The 17206-nt window shown below is 41.7% G+C and overlaps 1 protein-coding gene and 1 long non-coding RNA gene across 2 annotated transcripts; one reads left to right on the top strand and one right to left on the bottom strand.

Moving 5' to 3' along the window:
• Positions 1–338: 338 nt before the first annotated feature.
• Positions 339–3123, bottom strand: LOC110365954 (uncharacterized). Its single transcript, XR_010469645.1, has 3 exons — positions 2758–3123; positions 1082–1183; positions 339–992 (listed from the first exon to the last, which is right to left on the bottom strand). It is a non-coding gene; the product is annotated as an uncharacterized LOC110365954 (long non-coding RNA).
• On the top strand, positions 3068–16126 carry HSPA14 (heat shock protein family A (Hsp70) member 14). The gene is made up of 14 exons (XM_065049239.1): positions 3068–3229; positions 3363–3443; positions 3538–3620; positions 4971–5019; positions 5808–5901; positions 6021–6111; positions 7282–7386; positions 7927–8088; positions 8915–9070; positions 10051–10153; positions 12525–12740; positions 13134–13307; positions 14958–15028; positions 15694–16126. The coding sequence occupies exons 1-14, from the start codon at positions 3173–3175 to the stop codon at positions 15770–15772; spliced, it is 1521 nt and encodes a 506-aa protein (XP_064905311.1). The 5' UTR covers positions 3068–3172; the 3' UTR covers positions 15773–16126.
• The last annotated feature ends 1080 nt before the right edge of the window (positions 16127–17206 follow it).

Raw genomic sequence — 17206 nt, 5'->3', positions numbered from 1 at the left:
AGAGGCTGTTTCTCGAGCAAGGAGGGAGGTGACAACTGGAAGACCAGGTCCCCTGCAACTGGGCTGTCCCACAGCTCTCCTGAGAATCAGCTCCACTGGCTCTGTTTATATCCCCAGGTCGGAGATATCACAGGTCACAGTCTTGCAGCTACCATCTCGGAGGTTAAATTTCTTGAGAATTAAGTTAGAACATGCACAAGATAATGAAAAGAAGTTCTCTCATTCTTCTTTCCTCACTCTAAGGGACATTTTAGAATATATACACTATATACCAGCTGCAAAACAGTCTGTTGTTCAATAGAAACACTTGCTTCCACTGTAAATAACTCGGCAGATGTTACTGCCTTCTTGCCACTATCTCTGCGGTTTTCCTGCTGTCAACCTGTAGGGATAGTGCCAGGGGCTTCATTTTGGCATTCCAGCATCTTATGCTGTCAGTGAGCTCTCGGTACAGAAGGAGCTTGGGTGAGCTCAGGTTGTACTGTGCTGACAGCTGGTCTGATGGTGGCAGGGTTGGTTTTCCGATGGCTGAGACATGTGGCACTGAGTGGGAGAGAAGGGGCAGCTCTGATGCTGAGAAGTTTTGTGCCACTGTTTTGACAGATGGGAAAGAATACCAAGCAGTTTCAGCTGAGTTTCAGCTAAATCAGAGGTGAGTTTGTCGCAGAGGGAACACGGTGGGCTTGTTTGTTTGATGTAGGTACCTGGAGATGTGCAGGACTCCAGTCAGACTACGGGTGAGTTTCTCTCCTCTTCCTAAGAGGTGTGAAAGACTAAATTTTCTTTCATCCTGAAACCAGAGTGCTGCTTGGACCGGTGTTCTCCTCCTCAACTCCACCGTTAATGAACAACAGGCATATTAAGGCTTTCAGTGACTTACAAAACAGCCACAGCAAGCAAGGCGGCATTTTCTACTTTATTCAGAAGTGGGTTGGTCACCCCATCTCTCAGTTCACTCAAGCTCAGAGCTTCCCATCAGCTAACAACACCACCTGGAAAGATAGGAAGGGCACAGACAGGTCTTTTCACTCCTCAACCACCACTACTGGCCACCACAAACCCCTGCCAGGGCATTTCTCACCTGCTTCTGTGCAGATTTGCTTACACCTGGAAGTAACACTAACTGCTTTAGTTAAGATAAGCAGAACTTCTGTGTGTCCATTCTGACATGTCCATGGCATAACTAGAAAATAACCGTGGGTGTGCTTAGTTGCATAGGAGATGTTAGCAGCGTGGCCACAAGCACTTTTTGAGGCATAGATGACACACAATGGTCTGTTGTCGTAAGTGGTGCAACAGGTATTGGGATTTGGGGGAAAGCGCAGGAAAATTACTCTTGGATGGATTTTGTACTAGGGGCTTCTGCTCTCCTTTACCCTCCTATCTTCAGTGTCTCTCCACAAACTCCCTCCATCTTCACCTCTGACAAATGCATCACTTCTATCATCACTTTTTCTACAACCCCTGTCTCCAGTCCCCACAGATCTCTCCTGCTCACCTCCACCCTTCTTCATGTTTCATTCCTTTGCTGACAAGAGGAGGCAGAAAGGAGCTACAACTTGGACACACTTCAAAGGTATTGTTCTCAGTTGTACAAGTTTTGCCTTCATCAATGCTGCGACCATCTCCTGAGCACACACTGCTGGCAATCTGAGCTCCAGCCTGTGGTCAGAGCTCAGCAAGCTCAGTTACTGGAAGAACAATTCTCCTCTGACTGAGGAAGCGCAGAGTCGGTTTTGGGACAGAATAAACCCTTTGTGACTCCAGACAGCTCCTTTAACCTCTACGTGATCTCAGTTCACCCCTTTAACTCTTCGGTGTAACATAGATAATGGAAAGATAAGGGCAATCTTTATTTCTGAATGATGTGGTGAGGTGGCACTGCACAACATTTAGACTCCATATAGAAATGAGGGGCAGATAAGCACCCAAACCTGCAGAGGCACTGTCACTATTACAGTGAGAGGACCCAAAGCCATATATATAATATAATCATAGAATCATTTCGCTTGGAAGAGACCCTCAAGGTCATCAAGTCCAACCATAACCCAACTCTGGCACTAAACTGTGTCCCTAAGAACCTTATCTATGCGTCTTTTAAACCCCTCCAGGGACAGTGACTCCACCACTACCCTGGGCAGCCTGTTCAACTGCATCACAACCCTTTCCATTATTTTTTTCCTAATATCCAATCTGAACCTCCCCTGGCACAACCCGAGGCCATTTTCTCTCATCCTGTCACCGTTTGCTTGGGAGAAGAGACCAACCCCCTCCATGCTCCAAGCTCCTTTCAGGCAGTTCAGAGATCAGAAGGTCTCCCCTCAGCTCCTGTTCTCCAGCTGAACCCCCCAGGTCCCTCAGCCGCCCCCATCACACTTGTGCTCCATACACGAGCTGACCTGCTCCCTGCTAAAGCGCCCGGAGAGTTTTGCTGCACCCACGAGGGGGCCATATGCAAACTGAGGAGCCCCCAGCACAGAACTGGCTCTGGCCAGGAAGAACTCAGTTGTGTGTCAGTGATGTTAAATTCCCCCAGGACTGACTAGGACTTTATTTCTCCTCCTGTGGCAATGCCAAGATGGATTTCTCCATAAGAACTGCAACATGAGATATGGTGCTTTGCTTTCAGACACTGGTCATGCCTGGTTAGATTATGCAAGACCAGCACTTCAGCTTGACTGCTTCACCAATACCTACAGCACTTGGATTAAAATACATATATATATATTTTTACACCATCTCCATGTGCTTCATTACCTGCAATTAAACCGTGAGAGATGTCGCTGACACAAAACACACACCCTTCAGCACATGCACGAAAAAGCTTCATTCGCCTTTCACCATTTTACCTTCTATTTTCTCGGGGTTTGGGTTTTCTGTAGTTAAATACCCCGCCCGCGCCTCAGCAACTCCCCTCAGCGGCCGCTCCCGCCCAACCGCCCGCGCCTCGCAAAGAGAGTCTGCCCCGTTGCCATGCGCGATGACACCTCCGCTTTCCATTTCTCTCATTGGCTGCTCCGCCGATGACGGAGTGCGCCTCTCTGTGATTGGTTTGCGAGCGAGGGCGGTGCGGGCTTTGACTGGTGGCCGAGGAGAAGAGGAGAGCGGAATTGGTTGGGAGGGAAGGGGTGCGGGGTGCATTGTGGGGTGGCCGGCGCGCGTGGAGGGGCTGATGGCGGCGATCGGCGTCCACCTGGGCGCGACCTGCGCCTGCGCCGCCGTCTACAAGGTGAGAGGGGCTGCCGCTCGGGGTCCTGGCCGGGGGAGGGTTGGGCTGGCGTCATCATCTCTGTCCCTTCCCGGCGCCGTGGAGTGCGCGGTGTCCCGGGGCTGCTGACGGGCCGGGCGGGGTCTCTCCACAGGATGGCCGCGCCGACGTGGTCGCCAACGACGCCGGGGACAGGGTCACTCCTGCGGTTGTTGCTTTTTCGGAAAGCGAGGAGGTGAGGCTGCCCTTCTGAGGAGGGGCTTGGGGAGGAGGGGAGCGCGGCCTCTTGCTCGCTGATTGGGGTGTTTTTCTTTTACTTTTTCGTTCAGGTTGTTGGCTTAGCTGCAAAGCAAAGTAGGATAAGGAATATTTCAAACACTGTGGTGAAGGTGAAGCAGATCCTTGGGCGAAGGTAAGAGAACAGCGGTGAAAGGGAAGTGAGAAGTTCAGTTTTCCTCATTAGAGCTGGTCAATGAAATGTAATCTCAGTACTGATCACAGAATCACAGAATGTCAGGGGTTGGAAGGGACCTCGAAAGCTCATCCAGTGCAATCCCCCCATGGAGCAGGAACACCCAGATGAGGTTACACAGGAAGGTGTCCAGGCGGGTTTGAATGTCTCCAGAGAAGGAGACTCCACAACCTCCCTGGGCAGCCTGTTCCAGTGCCTGTCACCCTCACTGAGAAGAAGTTTCTTCCCATATTTAAGTGGAACCTCCTGTGTTCCAGTTTGTACCCATTACCCCTTGTCCTATCATTGGTTGTCACCGAGAAGAGCCTGGCTCCATCCTCGTGACACTCACCCTTTACGTATTTATAACTATTAATGTTGTTGAAGGCATTTTAATCTAGTGTGACAGCAGTTAACCTGGCATTGACAGGAGAGTATGTCAGATGCTATAAATTAATTATATTACAGACATCTTACTCAATGTTTCATCCCAGGAGTAAAGAGATGCATAGTATTTTATGTTTGAATTTGTCTATAAAAATAAATTTGTGATATTTGATAACAAGTTGCATATATGCTTTTGATACATAGTTAAGTTTCTTGGCTAAAATGTCTTGTTACCTGCATGTTTTCCTGTGGCTAAAATTTACTGTAGTTTTATTTGCGTAAAAGTTGGTATTTTTATTCCAATAGTGAAGCAGATTAATGTAGTGCCTGTCACAATTCTTCAGTTAGTGAAGCTGTGGCAATTTGTACTGGCAGTCATAGTGATACTAGAACTAAACTTGGTGGTTTAGGTCTAACATCAGAGATGTGACAAAGCTTTTCAGCGATAACCTACCTGTGTGTTACAGCCCTTTTCACTGAAAGGAGTTGACAAGATGGGGTTCAGTCTCATTTATTTCTTAGCACTTTTCAGCTGTGCTCCTTTACATAGTCAATAGAGGATTAAGAATAGACAGCTCACTGCTGTCATGTTATTTTGGTAAATGCAACAAAAGTGCTACTAAAATACTTTGTAATGATTTTGTCTGGGGGATAACAGGTTAAAACTGTGTGGGTTTTGTTTTCCTTTTTTTACTAACTAGTAGGTATTTTTTCTGTCATTAGTTTGGGGAAAGGGGGTTGAAAGATACCAGCAGTCACAACTGTTGGTTTTTCTTCTCCTGTATAAATGTATCCATAGAGTGGAAATAGGAATTTTGGTGAAGTATGCCTACAAATCCTGTAAATGTTATAAGAAATATCAGCAAGATGATTTTGTCCAATTACCATATCATTTATATTGTTATTTTCAATTTATCTGGGCAGCTCTGGTGACCCACAGGCAGAGAAATATATTGCAGAAAGCAAATGTTCAGTGAGTATGATCTAGTTTTTTTCTTTTGTTCTCAGAATACTTTGTATCATTTTATACTGTTCTTCTGGGCATTGTTTGTGCCACACCATGGTTTTGGTCTGTAGTGATCAGCTCTCGTTATATGACATCCTTTTGCTACAGTATAGAATGTTTCTCTTTTTGTAAAGCAGGAGAACTTCACAGTGTTCTGACATGTTATCATAACACAATCCAACAGAAAAATTATGTATAGCTCTTGGCCATTCTCAAAAGGGATGATTCTTAATATATTTAGGTAATAGCATGTTTCTTAGCACTAGTAGAAGAGGCTCAGGTTACAGCACCTCATGATAAAACTGTTTAACCACTTGATTTAATCTCAGTATTTAATTTGGATAATTTGCTTATTACTAGAAACCTTTTTGCAAAATGAGAGAAAAATTGTCCTGGAGAATAGGTTCCTAAGGAAAGAAGTTTCTTTAGGTTTTGACTGTATTGACATACTTATGTAAGTGGTTGCTATTTTTTCTTATGAAATACATAAGCAGGGAAGTACTTTTTTCTAAATGTTGATTTTGTGCTAAGGGAAACTTCTTAATAAAAAAAGTGTGGAGTCTTTATATGAATGTGACTGTCATGTCTGTTGGATAGTACAAGGGTTTTTGATAAACATCTTTCTGCATTAGTATTCTGTTACAAAAGAATGCTTACACAGTCCAATGCTTTTTGCTTTAAACAGAAACCAAACATTATCTTTTGTTAATAACCGAATTACATATCTAACATAGGTATGTTGGCTTTACTTACAGGTAATTGAGAAGAATGGAAAACTTCAATATGAAATAGATAATAAACTTATTAACCCAGAAGATGTGGCAAAACTAATTTTCAGTAAAATGAAAGGTATATAATAAGTAAGATCATAGCATATTTTAGCTTTTTAAGCTTGCTTCATGATTTTAAGATGTACTATATTAGTTTTTTGCTTTTCATCAACATGTTCTGCCTATGTTTTTAAACAGAAACTGCTCAGTCTGCATTGGGTTCAGATGTAAATGACGTCGTTATCACTGTACCGTTTGATTTTGGAGAGAATCAGAAAAATGCCCTTGGGTAAGAGGATTAAGATTTTTCTGTTATTTAATGTGCCTAAACCAGAGAGGCTGGCAGATCAGCAGTGGGGATTCTCCTGCCAGGCTGCAGCTTGTGACTGTCAGTCAAGACATGGGGATGCTATCTGAATTAGGAAGATAGGAAAGCAGGAGATTAAACCCTGACTTTAGAAACTCTTAATGGAATTCACAGTTGTAACCAGAATTAAGTTCTGAATCAATTGAAGTGAGAGGGAATTTTGGTATTGTCAAGGATAGAATGTCATTTCAGATGTGGTTCTTCAGTGTCCCCTTTGACATGCAAATAGTTCCATAATTTCCCGTCACTTCATACAACAATACTCCCCAAACCAAGTAGCGTTACGTGACTTCATTGAGGACCGTTTTGTCAGCAGATATGGAATACTGTACAGTATTCTACCTGGAAGTTCTGTTTGGAAAAACTTCTGCTGGGAAGGTTCCTCTGTACGAAAACATAAGTAGACTTAAGGTTGTGTGTCACTGGTAGCATCCGTTTCTGCTTTCTGATGTGTAGAAGCCCTTACATTTATCTGTCATTAAATACTTAAAACGCGCTTAGAGTTGGCCATAAAACATTAGCGAGCTGGATATTTGAAGAATGTGTGATGAAACTTATTGCTTTGGCATACAAGTTTTAAAATAACTTCCAAGCGGAGGAAATGACTTGCATGGCAGTCCCATGGTTACTGAAGTTTCAAGAAAGCTTATAAAGAAAATATTAGACGTGAGGTATGGTAACTTGATTAGGAAATAAGAACAATTTTCCTAATATGACATCTGATGACATAATGCACCACAAACTTTAAATGCCACACCTGAAGATAAGTTACCAAGTTTGACTGAGGGTGGGATTTTTCATCTTGTATTTTAGAGGGGCTTCGCTTCTTTATTTTTTTTAATGAGTTATGTAGACAGATACATCAGTGGTTTCTTTGGCAATAAGCACCCAGTAGATCCATCTACCTGAAGAACACGGTAGCAACTGAGCTTATCGATACCTTTCTTTTCCAGTCACTTTGCCTTGTTAATACCACGCTGTATAACCAAGTTCTGAATTGTTGGCATGTGTAGTTCAGATCAACCTTAATAGCACGTGTGACTATAGTGAAATCATCGAAGTAAAATGAAATGCTGTTATGCCTTATCACAGGGAAGCAGCTGCAGCTGCTGGGTTTAATGTTTTGAGATTAATTCATGAACCGTCTGCAGCTCTCCTGGCTTATGGAATTGGCCAAGATTCACCCACTGGGAAAAGGTAAAATCCTAATATTTTACTACTTAAATTTAAGTTGCTATACTTAAATTCCGAGAGATCCTAAAGGAGGGAATTCTGTGTTGCCTTAGCAGTCAACACAAAATTAATGATTTGAGGCTTGTTTTTCTTTTTTCTCACAATAAAGCAAATAACAATTTGGAAGTTGTAGATCCATAGTGTTTTAAATCCCTTTGTTCTGGTTTTTATTGTTTTAGAATTGTCTTTAAAGATTTGTCCCCAGATTCTGTCTTGTTCTTTAATGAGCTGATTGTCTTGAAGAAAAATGCATCCTTTCTTAAACAGATGTTGGCATAGCCATTTTTTATTTGTGGGAGCTGAAGTGATTTTAAATATGCCAGAGGAACTAAAGCTGAGTTCCTGGGTTCAGTAGGTGCATTGGGTTTCCCTTATGAATATTCTGTGACAGAACTGATTAAAACATGCAGTACATTATATGGTGGTCATATTTTTAGAAAATGCGTCAAAGTAAATGGAATTTTAGATGGCTTATTAATACTACTTTCTTTTTTACCATGGCAGCAATGTGTTGGTCTATAAACTTGGTGGAACATCGCTTTCTATCACAGTTATAGAAGTAAACAGTGGAATATATCGTGTGCTTGCTACAAACACAGATGATAGCATTGGTGGAGTTTGCTTCACAGAAGCTCTAGCGCAACACTTAGCTTCTGAATTTCAGAGGTATGTTTTGAATTCCAAGAGGGTCACTGTTAGGACAAGGACTTCATCAGATTGTCCAATCTAGCAGACTAGACTGTCTGTGAGTGAAATGGTTCAAATAAAGATATTAAAGGTAAAATCGTTTTTTGGGGCCAAGAAGGAAGACTGGGGAACACTTGCTTTTGGATCAATGCTGCCTGACATCAGCGTTGAGCTGTAGGGGCTCAGCTATGAACTGTTCTGTGTTTTGAGTGATGTACGTGACTACTCAGTCCAGTCACAAGCTTTTGGGGTGGCTGGGAATTTACCTGCTTGGGTTTTGTTGTTTTTTCTTGTTGGCATGAAGGACCATGGTGGGGTTTGGGTCATCAGTCTGTATGGTGCCTCATCCTGTGATGAACAAAAATGAACAAATGCTTTACCATTAGTGATCTTGAGGTGCTCAGTTGCGTACTATCACAGAAAGAGACTTTTTGGGTGAAATATGCTATTTTGTTGACATGTCTAATGTTCTCTGTTTTATTTCTTCTTAATCTGTGGTTAAAATTGGGCCTTTTCTTGCAGTCACAGGCTTTGTTCAGCTGAGGAACTGTTAAGAAGGACTTAAATCTGTATGATAAGCACTAATGCCTGAGTTCAGGCTGCCTCTATAGAATGCTCTTTAGTTGAAATTGGAATAAGCACTTCTGTTCTTTGCAGGCTTTCAGTAGTGTCATTGTAGATTATAATAAAATGTCAACAGAAAAAAGTTCAATAGCTTTAACCTGGTTTTCCTTTGAGAAAGTTAACGTTGTCACTCAAGTGCCTGTCTTTCTGAACTGATATTCCTTCTCTTTTTTAAATGTAGATCTTGCAAACATGATATTAGAGGAAATCCCAGAGCCATGATGAAGTTAATGAACAGCGCTGATGTTGCAAAGCACTCGTTATCCACCCTGGGAAGTGCAAACTGTTTTGTAGATTCATTGTATGATGGATTGGATTTTGATTGTAATGTGTCCAGGTAAAGCAAATCTTGAAGTTACTGCTTCTATATAAAACTACGCTTGAAATATTTTTAGGTTGGACTCTTTAAATAAGCTACAGAATTACAGGAGTCATGGAAGTCTTGAAGTTGCCTCTTGACAGCTGAGTAGAAGGAGGCTTTCTGTCTGTTCATACTGTTGTGTTCTACTCTTGCTTTTCTTTCTTGGGATGATCTCTTAATGAGATATATAGGTAATTTTGATTATTCTTTCAGTCAGCAGCAGCTTTAGCAAAATAAAATAGACTTTTCAATTCCAGAACTCTGTATCCACTGCTGGAGCAGTTGGGTCTGGTAAAATAAGGCACAATATGTTTCTAAGTGTGGAAGCAATTCAGTGTGACTTGTTTTGTCTCAGTTTTGGATAAGGATGCTCATCCTGTGGATTAGTGTTGCAGAATTTGACTTGCTGTATTTGTACAGAGTAAAAGTTTTTCAAGCTTGAAAGAACCCAAAGCAACACAAGTTGTTTTTTCAGTTTGATTTACTTACTCCCTGTGTGCAAATCAGGACAAAGCTTGCTTTGCCTCTGAAAATTCAAGAGGTACACTTGGGTCTTTGTGTCTCCATTTTAAAGAGAATTAAGAGGTTCGAGGATTTTTGCCCCCCGCCCCTCCTTTTTTTTTCTCACATATAGATCAGGGCAACAATACTGTATTTTCTCTAGAGGACACTGAAGAATGAATGTGTGCTCTATGTAGGTATTAATGATGCTATCAACAGCACAGATATTTTCACAACAACAACACAAAAATCATTTCTTCAAGATTAATAATTGGGAAATGAGTTTGTTTGCTGTTGGTTTTGGTTTTTGTGGTGTGTTTTTTTTTTTTAATCAGTACCAGGTTTAGCTAAAGAACCAAAGTATATTCTAAAAATTAACTTTTTTCCATTTCAGGTATTTTTCTTTAATGTATGAGGTGACATTTATTTAATTTTTTGTTTATGTTTTCTCCTAGGGCCAGGTTTGAACTTATCTGTTCTTCACTTTTTACTAAATGTATAGAAGCAATTAAAAAGCTCTTGGAGCAAGTTGGATTTACAGCAGATGATATCAATAAGGTAATAATAGAAACCATTTGTCCGTAATATGCTTCTAAGTCCACAAGAAGAATATTTATGGGGCCTGTTTTCCTTCCAGACCAAGATTATTTCGTGGTGCTTAAGCGTTTTTTGCTCAGATCCAACAAAGTGCATAGACGCAAGATCTTCAGAATTCCCATCTTTGCTTTGATTTTGGTTACTTGAAGTTAAGTGTAAGGTGGAGTGATGTTTGTACTGCTGCATATTGAGTAAATGGTAGAGGATTAGTCTCCATTTGGTCTGTTTGTGTAACTCTTGGAACAGCCAAGGAGTACAGTCTTTAATTTTAGTATATAGACTTTCTTCTGCCTTCGCTTTGGATGGGGTTTGCTGACACTTTTGAAGAGACCTTGAGTTTCAACTCTTTTGCCTTAGGAGCTGAACAAATCACGTAGTGTCTGCTTGGTGCCTGTGTTCCTCCTCGTTAGCTTAAAAAAACCATAAAAACACATTAGATGCCAAGCCAGAGTGTTTTAATGCCAAAGATGGTGAGTAAAGTAGCAAACATTACTAGTGTCACTCATGTCTTTTTTTGCTTTGGTATAAGCAAGTAACTTCATCTCAACTTCTGTGCATCTGCGTGGCAAGTAGCGCTGCATTTATTATTGGTGGAATTGGCACGTAAATTCTGCGGCAAAAGTTAGTTGGCACTTTCAATGATACTTCATGCTATTTCAGACTCTCTGTGTTTGCTGTGTCACATCTGAGTTTCACTGGTAGGATAACAACAGTATTCAGGGAACATCTGGGTTTTTTTTTTTTCCTGGTGGTGGCACTTGTTAAGTGGCCCAATGTGCTGTCCTCTCAGGCCTAAATGCTTGCAGGGGGATACACTTTAAATGTAAAAATAAATGAACTGAATTTAGAACTCTTAAGTAAAAGAGGGGAGATTCAGGCTAGGCTTGAGGAAGACATTTTTTACATTGAGGGTGGTGAAACCCTGGCCCAGGTTGCCCAAAGAGGTGGTGGATGAACCATCCCTGGAGACATCCCAGGCCAGGCTGGACGGGGCTCTGAGCAACCTGATCTGGGTGAAGATGTCCCTGCTCATGGAAGGGTTTGGACTAGATGAGCTTTGAAGGTCCTTTCCAACCCAAACTACTCTATGATTCTTTGTTTTCCATGAAGAAAAGTGGGGATTAGCTTTGTTTCCAGATCTGGTTGACCTCTAAGAAGAAAATGGTTTTTAAGGTTTCTTTTCCTTGCACAAGGTCAAGTGGCACGAAGTCCAGTAACTGGCAGCTGATTGTCAGTGACATCCCTCAGGATTTAATGAGGAGGCTAATACCATTTAATGTCTCTGTTAAGATGGATGGGGTAGCATGTGCTCTCAGCAAGCTTGCAGACAGCGGCACAATGAGGGGAGCAGTCAGTAGGACCGCTGGTTGGAGCGGCTGAAAAAGGTGAGATAAATGTATGGAGAAGAACATAATGAACATAACAAAGGCAAATGCAGAGTCTGGCATCTAGGACAGAATAATCCCATACAGCAGGACAGGGTAGGGGTTGCTAGAAAACAGCTTTGCATGAAAAGATGTGAGGATTCTAATAGCAAGTCAGCAGCGTGCCTGTGCAGCAAGGAAGGCCAGCTGCATGCTGGGCTGTAACAGCAAGGGTGTAGCCATGGGTGTAGGAAAGCGTTTGTTTCCCTCTTTGGCACTTGGACAGTGTCCAGATGAAATCTCATCATTTTGGTGCTTTACACGAGAGGAAAGGTAGTGACTTACTGGAGCCAGTCCAGTTGGAGGATGAGATGGGTTGAGGCTGGAGCAAATGATGTGTTACACAAAGAGAGGCCAAGAGAGACGGGTTTGCTCAGCCTAAGAAGAGGAGGCTCAGGGGAGACTTGTGGTGCATGACTGAGTGGCAGGCAGCACAAGTCACAACTTGGGGAAGTCTGAGATACCAAGAAAAGAATGTGTAGTGTGAGGGTGATTGAACACTAAAACAAGCACCCGCAGAGCCTGTGGAATCTGTGTCTGTGGAGATAAGGTCCTGAGCAGCCTCTTGTAACTGGTCTATTCTGGGCAGGAGACTGAGCAAGATGACTGCTGGAGGTCACTTCCAACCTGATGTTATTTTATGATTAATTCCTCAATTTTTTTAAATGATACTACATCTATCTGATGCTTACGATGAGAAACACTTTTTAAAGATACCATTTCAAACTTTAAGCTATGTCCTTTAATTTCAAGTACTATAAGTCAAGCAAAGATGGCATCAACTTTTATTTTTATTTCAACAGCTACCAATGATAAAATATCCTGCAGCAGTTTTCAGGTATTTCAGGTTGTGACCTGTCTGTTTTATCTGTCAGAAGAAATATTTGAAATCAAGGCATGTTTTCCAGGTAGTTCTGTGCGGTGGGTCTGCTCGAATCCCGAAGCTACAGCAGCTGATCAAAGACATTTTCCCAAATGTAGAATTACTGAATTCAATTCCTCCAGACGAAGTTATTCCCATTGGTGCCGCCATAGAGGCAGGAATCCTGCTAGGGAGAGAGAACCCTTTGTTAGAAGAAGAAGCGCTGTTTATTGAGTGTTCCGCTAAAGATATTCTCCTTAAGGTAAGACTTATTTTACTTAAAAATTCTACTTGTGCTGTATGATCATAGCAGAACTTACGCATGATTGATGTTAGAGAAACAGTGTTGGTTTATTATTAATTCTACAGACTGGCTATAGATCGGCAGTATTTGGTAACTTGGGCTTATTGACAAAAACAAGACAGGCAAAACTGCTTGATTTTTAAGGGGAAATAGACTGCATCTTTGTTATAATAGCTGGACTTTTTCATTTATTCATAGGAATATAAATTATTGTTTTCCTTGCTGTGATGGTAGATGTGGCAGAGAGAATGAATTTTTAAATTCTTTTCTCATGGAGCACTGTTGTAATGCTTGTAGCTCACTAAAGTACTTAGAGAAAGGCATGAACATTTTTTTTCTTCTTTTTTAAAGGGAGTAGATGAGTCAGGGGCTGACAGATTCACAGTGCTGTTTCCATCAGGGACACCATTACCAGCTCGAAGGCAGCACACCCTGCATGCTCCTGGAAACACTTCCTCTGTGTGCCTTGAACTTTACGAGTCATCGGGGAAAAGTTCCATGAATGAAGAGGGTAAATTTGCGCAGGTGAGTCTTTACACATTCATAGGCACTTGTTAATATCAACCACTTGGAAATCAAGTGGATTTAAAAAATAAAAATGAACCAATGCCACTCCTACCAAAACTTGTTGTTAAAAATTAGAGTGATGTGTGTCTCTTTGGAACAGTCTTTTAAGCGTTCTTTTATAAAGGTGTTATGAAATACTGAAGCGCTTTTTAAAGAAATCAAAGTTTCCCGGTTGAATTTTTAAATAGCTTCTGGGTTTGATGTTTGGCACTGCTGTATAAGCTCACCTGCGATGAGAGATCATAACCAATCATTCCAATAGTACCCAGATCTCTGACGTTTTAGAAATAAAACTGCTGGATGTAATGATGTAGCTAGTGTATTTCCTGCTGATCTTTTTTTTTTATCTTCCTTAGGTTGGACAGGATCTTGGTATCAAATACCATAAGTTTATTTTTCACAGTGGGAAGGTGATAAGATTAAATTAGCACCCAATAAAAATGTATTATACCTATTGAGAGAGAACACAGCTTGTATGAAACAGTGATGATGTCCTCACCTTGGCTTCAGTGCACGTACAGCATCAGGGAGGGGGCAGATGTGGCTGAGATGGATGGAATACTTGAGAAAATGGTTATGCCACCTTAGTCCTGCCCAAAGATGGACAACAGGATGACCATGAGCCATCACTGTGCCCTTGTGGCCAGGAAGGCCAATGGCATCCTGGGGTGTATTAGGAGGGGGGTGGCTAATAGATCGAGAGAGGTCCTCCTTCCCCTCTACTCCGCCCTGGTGAGACCACATCTGGAATATTGTGTCCAGTTCTGGGCCCCTCAGTTCAAGAAGGACAGGGAACTGCTGGAGAGAGTCCAGCGTAGGGCAACCAAGATGATTAAGGGAGTGGAGCATCTCCCTTATGAAGAAAGGCTGAGGGAGCTGGGTCTCTTTAGTTTGGAGAAGAGGAGACTAAGGGGGGGACCTTATTAATGTTTATAAATATATAAAGGGTGAGTGCCATGTGGATGAAGCCAGGCTCTTCTCGGTGGCCAACAATGATAGGACAAGGGGTAATGGGATCAAGCTGGAGCACAAGAGGTTCCGCTTAAATTTGAGAAAAAACTTCTCAGTAAGGGTGACAGAGCCTGGAACAGGCTGCCCAGGGGGGTTGTGGAGTCTCCTTCTCTGGAGACATTCAAAACCTGCCTGGACATGTTCCTGTGTGACCTCACCTAGGCGTTCCTGCTGCAGCAGGGGGATTGGACTGGATGATCTTTTGAGGTCCCTTCCAATCCCAAACATACTGTGATACTGTGATACAAAGATCTCTCAGGGGATAGGGAAATGATGTTAACTAATAATTACAGAACTGATCCAAAGTCAAAGAACGTGGTCAGCTCTTGCTGTAGTCTGTGGTAATTGTGGGTACTCCAGCTACTTTAATGATAAACTCTGAAACAAAACCCCTGAAACAGTGGTGCAAATCTATGTAGTTTTAGCCATTTGCTCTTCAGATTATGTCAACTGGAGCAACGCTTTGGTGTTGAATTATTGGTATGAGATGCTAAACAGCATGAATTGCACACCTCAGTTATTGTGTCACTTCCATTAAACTGCTGTGCAAGGATTTAGAGAACTTTATAATTTGACTTTTTTTTTTTTTTTAAATAGATTGTACTCCAGGATTTAGATAAAAAAGAGGATGGCCTACATGATATACTAACTGTTCTCACTATGAAAAGGTACCCATAATATTTATTATTTTGCTGTTTAACTTGCTATGTCACAATTCTGACAAGCAGGCCTTCCTCCTGCTACAGAGTGTTTAATTTTGTGTTGAGAAATTTCAGCATTTCATTGCATACAGGGCTGTGTCCTAGGAGGGGTAAAATCTTTAGAAATGTGGGTTTTATGCAGTACTTTCTGTGCTTTCATTGCTTGATTCCTAAATAAATGAAACAACACGGTTGTAAAAGTTATTTTTAGCAATTTTTGAACTGTTGATCAGTCTAACCTTACTTGAGAGCAGCCAGTGCTTATCTGTTGGTGGCTGTTACTCCGAGTTCTTAAATCTTTTAAAATTTAAATAATATTACTGCATATTCTATTTACAAACCTGTACTAAATAAACTTAGAATATTTAAACATGTTGCTGAATCTGTTCCACTTAATGTCGAGAAGATATATGCTTTAGTGGAGAGCAAGAAGTGCTTATCTAAATACCCAATAAACTTAATTTCATAAATCAATTTAATCTATGTTGAAGCACGTCGTTCCCTGGATAATTGGTGCTAATCTGTCTCCTTTTGTCTGCATGAAGACTGTTGTTTATGCTTTATGGAACATGTAGTAAAGTACTTAAAGTTGTGTTGAGATAGTCCTAAATATACTTTTCTCTTTTATCTAGGGATGGGTCATTACACGTTACCTGCACAGATCAGGATACCGGAAAGTGTGAAATCATCACGGTCGAAGTGGCATCATAGTCTCTTTTGAAAGGCAGCATTTTTCTAAGTTGATTTGTCTCCTGTTGACTTTTCTGCCAAAGTGGCAACTCTCTGAGGTGTCTCTAATGATTCTTAGGAGGCTGGAATAAACAGGAGTGAAACATTAATTTGCCACTGGGTCAGTTTGGAGTGAAGAGCATGGTGCAAACCATTAATTTAGACATGGCAGACAGCAGAGCACTGAATTATCAGCACCTGATTTTAAAAAAATGCAGGACTTTTTTTTTCCCCGGAGTTATTGTAAGATAGTTCTGTGGTATTGCCTAAAAAATGTGTGTAAGGGTTATATGTGACTATTTATGTTACTAATAAAATATGGGGGTTTTTAATGCAGATCACGGCATCTTCCTTTCTGTGTGGCACTGTTCTAATCTGTATGTCATCATATATTTGTTTGGATATAAGGTGGCAGTTCTTTTTAATTTCAGGTAAGGAAGTAACAGGTCGCACAGTAGGCTGAGACCCTCAAGTCCTGTAACTACACTTGCCTGCTCCATCTCCTATGGGGCAAGAGTTCAGCCCTGAGGGCCAGATAGAATCATGGAATTGATGAGGTTGGAAAAGACCTTTAAGATTGAGTTCAACTGTAAACCTAACGCAGCCAAGTCCACCACTAAACTGTTTTCCCTAAGCACCACATCTACATGTCTCTTAAACACCTCCAGGGACAGCGACTCCATCATTTCCCTGGGCAGCCTGTTCCAATGCCTGACAACCCTGAGCCTGTGGCGCTGCCTGGAGTTGTGACCCAAGTGCAGGACCTGGCACTTGGTCTTGTTTAACCTCATAGAATTGGCCTCAGCCCGTCGACTAGCCAGTCCAGATCCCTCTGTATGTCCATTCTACACTCCAGCCCAACTTGGTGTCATCTGTAAATTTATTGAGGGTGCACTCAAACCCTTAATCCAGGTCGTTAATAAAGAGATTAAACAGAACTGGCCCAATACTGAGCCCTGGGGACACCACTCCTGACTGGCTGCCAATTGATTTTGACTCTGTTCACCACAACTGTTTGGGCTCAGCCATCCAGCCAGCCCTTCAGCCAGCAAAGAGTATATCCATCAAGATGTTATCTTGTGAAATATTCAAAACAGTAGAGCATCAGTAATCAGAGACAGAAACTAAAGCAAGGGATGCCCACCTCAACTGGAGACCTGTGTTCAACCACCTGTTTTTCTACAGGCTTTCCAAGTTGTCTTGAGAACATGTATTTCAATATTCTTCCTGCCTCACAAAAGCAATAGATACTGCATAGCATAGACATAAATCTTACTGCATTCCAAACAAATACCTGTATTTCTGTGGCTTTCCAGCCTAGACACAAGGTTTGAATTCATGAGGCTTCCATGAGTGGACGAAGTGCTGGGAAGTTCTGAGTCCTGCAACCATGGGATTTTGATCTCTGGGCAATAA

This window comes from Columba livia, chromosome 1, assembly GCF_036013475.1.
Source record: "Columba livia isolate bColLiv1 breed racing homer chromosome 1, bColLiv1.pat.W.v2, whole genome shotgun sequence".
Taxonomy (NCBI): Eukaryota; Metazoa; Chordata; class Aves; order Columbiformes; family Columbidae; genus Columba; species Columba livia.
Note: the sequence above shows the minus strand (reverse complement) of the source record. Positions and strands in the feature narration are given on the sequence as shown.

Excerpts from the sequence above, each read along its gene's own strand:
- HSPA14 (XM_065049239.1), top strand. The coding sequence starts at position 3,173 with ATGGCGGCGATCGGCGTCCACCTGGGCGCGACCTGCGCCTGCGCCGCC. Across the intron at positions 8,089-8,914 it reads TTAGCTTCTGAATTTCAGAG|ATCTTGCAAACATGATATTA; the intron begins GTATGTTTTGAA and ends TTTTAAATGTAG. Across the intron at positions 10,154-12,524 it reads CAGCAGATGATATCAATAAG|GTAGTTCTGTGCGGTGGGTC; the intron begins GTAATAATAGAA and ends CATGTTTTCCAG.